The sequence below is a fragment of the Gaeumannomyces tritici genome (genome assembly GCF_000145635.1).
Source record: "Gaeumannomyces tritici R3-111a-1 unplaced genomic scaffold supercont2.4, whole genome shotgun sequence".
Taxonomy (NCBI): domain Eukaryota; kingdom Fungi; phylum Ascomycota; class Sordariomycetes; order Magnaporthales; family Magnaporthaceae; genus Gaeumannomyces; species Gaeumannomyces tritici.
This window is the reverse complement of record NW_008804548.1, coordinates 3,808,153-3,812,345: the sequence shown is the minus strand read 5'-3', so window position 1 is coordinate 3,812,345 and position 4,193 is coordinate 3,808,153. Positions and strand designations below refer to the sequence as shown.

General features: G+C 59.5%; 2 protein-coding genes across 2 annotated transcripts; one reads left to right on the top strand and one right to left on the bottom strand.

Moving 5' to 3' along the window:
* Window positions 1-68: 68 nt before the first annotated feature.
* On the top strand, window positions 69-356 carry GGTG_08682 (hypothetical protein; the record flags this gene model as incomplete). Its single annotated transcript, XM_009226524.1, has 1 exon — window positions 69-356. The coding sequence occupies exon 1, from the start codon at window positions 132-134 to the stop codon at window positions 354-356; it is 225 nt and encodes a 74-aa protein (XP_009224788.1). The 5' UTR covers window positions 69-131.
* A 473-nt stretch (window positions 357-829) lies between these two features.
* GGTG_08681 (hypothetical protein) lies at window positions 830-3,622 on the bottom strand (the record flags this gene model as incomplete). The annotated part of the gene is made up of 4 exons (XM_009226523.1): window positions 830-1,907; window positions 2,049-2,365; window positions 2,466-3,257; window positions 3,458-3,622. The coding sequence occupies 4 exons, from the start codon at window positions 3,620-3,622 to the stop codon at window positions 830-832; spliced, it is 2,352 nt and encodes a 783-aa protein (XP_009224787.1).
* Window positions 3,623-4,193: the final 571 nt, after the last annotated feature.

The following is a 4,193-nucleotide window of genomic DNA, read 5'->3' as shown; positions in this document are numbered from 1 at the left end:
GGCGGCGGCGGCGGGGTCGGGCCGCCGCGTCCGCCATCTCGCCGGGGGCGGCGCTCAGGCGGGCCGGCTCGTACGAGGACGCGCATAGGATCGTCATCGACGCGCTTCTGGACAAGACGGCGGGCGTGCTCATGCTGCCCCGCGAGGAGCTCGACCCCAGCAAGGGGACCGTCTTCTACGGCCTCGACTCTCTCGTGTCCATCGAGATCCGCAACTGGATCACCCGCGAGTTCGGCTCCGTCCTGCAGATCCTCGACCTGCTCAGCAGCGGGTCCTTCTCTTCACTGGCCGACACGGTGCTCAAGAAGACCGAGCTGTGCTCATTTGACAAGGTGGCCGCGCTTGATTTGTCGTAATGGATCGGGCGCGAGGCAAAGAGGCGGAACGGGGTGGTCTAACCCGGACGGCAGTCGAAACGGAATTTCCTGGCCTCTCTAGCATTCTTCTTCTTCATATCTTGTCATCTCCGCTTCAACATATTTCTTCACAATGTTCCGGTTCCCAAGCCAAGTCTTCAATCAGCTCTCCTCTCTGTTTCTCCCGTTAGTACCTACGCAGATTACTTGGGTGATGCTTCAACAGACTAGTTGATCACACACTCATCCCGATATCCGCTCCAACATGACAAAGCATGTCTCCATCGCGCATGTTTATCGTCCAAACCAAATCATGCCGATGGGCCGGTGACATCTATGTGCAACGGCTTGACTGGGGTGGTCCGATAGATGGTCATCTTGCACAAGCCGAAAGAATCCGGACAGAAATGGGTCATAAATGGCTATTCCCGACGTACCAGGCGCGGTTATGACGAAAAGGGTGCCGACGAGCATCACACCTGAAAGGACAGGGGTTCCGGCCCGCCCCTGTCCTCGGCTAAACCCGTGCCCGATGCCTCGTTGGGCTGCAGTCTCCCGATCGAGAGGCTTGTCGGCGACGGAGGGTCGTCCTGGGAAGAGACCTCGAGACGTCTATAAGACTGAATCATCGTATCCATTCTCTTTCCCTGTGGGTCGTCGGCCACGCCGACCATGCCCACAGGGTAGAGAGATCTGACGTAGGTGGCCAGCATCCGTTCGCCTTCGCGTGGCTCCAAGTCGACGCCGTGGTCGCGGAGCAAACTGAGCTCGCCTGTCGTCAAGGAGCCCCGAAGGAGCCTGAAGATGAATTCGCTCAGCAGGCTATATCGGGCATGGTCGCGCAGTCCTTGCGTACAGAGTATGAGGCTCGACAGCGCTTCGTCGCGTGATCGGCGGTCAACTCCGTGGAAAGTAGCGCTTTGACGCTGATTTGTGGTGAGTTCCGGCCGCTGCATGGCCTGCAAACGTGATATAGCGGAGAAAGAAGCAATTGTCGAGTAGTGTATCAGGCACGAGTCCCAAAGGTCGAATCCGTGCCGGAGATAGAAGAACCGAAAGACGGTTTCATAACACATGTTGGAATGGGAGACGACAGCCGCCGGTGAGGCCTCGCCCCCTGCCATGTGCCCGCCAAGACTCTCCAGCGGAATGGCGACGAACGGCTCAAACAGCAAAGTCATGAGGTTGTAGTAGTGCAGATGCAGTTTCAGGTCCGTTGGCGTAACGACCCTGTCCGGCCGAAGCGGAGGCGGGAGGTGGTCGAACCAATAGAGTAACCTCTTTCGGTAGCCCATGCTCTCGAGGAAGGACAAAGGGCGCGGGCTTTTCCCTTGTCCGTATACCCGATCTGCGACGTCGCACATTATCTGCCGAAAGGCGACAATATACCGGAAGGACAACCCATGGTGGCAGGGCACCGGGTGTTGCGCACCGGGAAACTGCAGCCACAGCTCACCGGCGTATTTAGAGTAGTGGACCTCGTCCAGTGGCGGAAAGGGAAGGGGCCGCGTCGTGACAAAAGGGCAGCGTAAGAAGCAGAAACTCTGGATGCTAAATTGGTCGTGGGGCAGAGGATCGCCCATGCAGTTAGCAAACGGGAACTGATGTGGTCAGAGGTCTTAACTTTGGACTCGTCGAGAGCCGCGCCTCACATCGGTCACCTCATCACTTGGGGCGGGGAATAGTACACACCTTTCCCAGGCGTAGATGCCTTGTGCCGTTACTGTATAGACGGCCTTGCGCTTCGGGTTCAGCGACGCGTATCCTGCAGCGCTGAAAATCCCCATTTCACGGCCCATAGTCACCGCCTGGGCAAGAAACGATGTGCCGACCTTGTCAAGGCCGTCCACATTGTGTGAGACACAGATTATAACGCCTGCTTGGACGGTCGTGATACGGTGCTCGCTCGACTCCAGCTCCCATAGCCTCTTGAACTCGGCCATGAACTGGTAATACAGACTTTTTGGGTTCCAGAAATGTGCTCTGTTATCCAGCCCTTTGTGTCCGTGCTGTGCGCGGGGTAAAAGTGGTTAGCGAGGCCCAAGAGACCACACGGACGGGGTAGGCGGCGGGGCAATTGAAGACAAAAAGGGGCTGAACTAAACATACACAAGCGAGAGCCAGGATGGCATTGACGAGCAACGACGAGCAGTACCGTTCGCGGCCCGAGACCATGTCGTTGAGAAAATGGTCCATGTGGAACACGCAGCACGAGGTGAACTCATGGACAAAGTAGAGCTCGAGCAGGTCCCGCACCAAAGTGTCTGAGGATGTGACCGACGTCCATCTGGAGGCTTTGACAAGGTCCAGTCGTGGCTCGGCGAGTTTCCCGGCATGAAATGGCACTTGGTACATCCTCAAAGTGTCGTCTGTGGGGGTTGTGGCTGATGGGCGGCCCTCGGACGACTCGGGTGTGGCTGATCCCGATTCTGTACCCTGGGTACCCTGGGCACAGTCGATCCGTTGACCCTCCTCACCAAGCGTCTGGTGGTAGAGGATGGAGTTGATATAGGGGTTGGTCTTGAGGTCGAGCAGGAAGGACGGCATCGCGGAGACGAGCGGGAACTGGAAGCAGAACGGAGCGGCGGCCGGGTCCAGGCGGAGCTGCAGCAGCAGGTCGCCATCCTTGACGAGCCGGACGACGGACACGGCCTGCTCACCCGAGCGGATGCGGGAGACGATGGGGCTAACCTCGTGCTCGGGCCGCGTGCGCAGTATCTCGATCAGCTCCTCGTAGGCCGACGCGCGCTGGCGGAGGCGCTCCTCGGACAGGACGAGCTGCTTGTTGGCCTCCTCGAGGTCGTCGAGCTTCCGCTTCATGGCCTCGGCCTGGGGCACCTCGTACTCGCATTCCAGGCCCGACTGTGCGCATCGCAGGCAGACTGGTCGTGCCCCGTTGCACTATATGGATGGGGGGTGTATAACAAACGGCCGCCCGCGCCCCCTCCCGCCTGGGGTGTGCCGAGTACGCACACGCGCCGAGCGCGAGGCAGCCCGGCGCGGGGGATGACAGCGGTTCGTCAGCCCATATGAAAGCCCAAGGGGAGGGGGATCATGCATCATGGCACCATGGCACCAGACGCCGGGCGGGTGCCGCATACCTTGCTTCGCCGCTTGCGGCATGGCGTGCAGGCAACGTCGGCCCTGTTCTTCCCGGGCGGCTTCTGGGACGGGCCGGTCGACGAGGGCGTCGTGGCGCTGGACGAGGACGAGTCGCCATCGTTTGCGGGCGGGGCTGCGGGCAGCAATTGACGGAAGGGAGACATGCTTCTGGGGCCGTCGCCGCCGAACCCCCGGCAGCCTGCTGCGTTCGACCCGGGCGGGCGTCTGTTGCGTGGGATGACGGGCCGTTATTTGGACGTGTCTGGTCTAACTTGTTTCGTGGATGTGATGTGAGGAACCGAGGAGGGGTGGCAGACGCAGACATTAATCGGCTGCCGTGCAGGATTAGCACGGGCGACGAGAGGAGAGGAGAGCAGGTCTGCGAAGGGTCCAGCTGCTAGCCGAGCTGGGCGATTTAGCACGGGTTTGATGGCGGCCAGGGAGACGCGACTTTTTATGTGCTGCCCTCAACTGCGTCTGTCCCCGCCCCGAGTCTAGCGCAATCGAGGCAGCCCCTCCACCGGCAAAATTCCTGATCGATGCCGACCTGAAGCCCAAGGTTACCCGTGATCGGATCGCCCTGGAATTCTTTTTTTCTTGGTCCCTTCTTTGCCTCCGCCCTCGCCAACCTTTGCGTCATGGTAAACAGGCAGCCTCCATAAAAAATCCGCACATGTAAACAAAAGAGGCACACTTTGAAGTCAATTACTCACACCAAATAATAGCCAGTGCCTA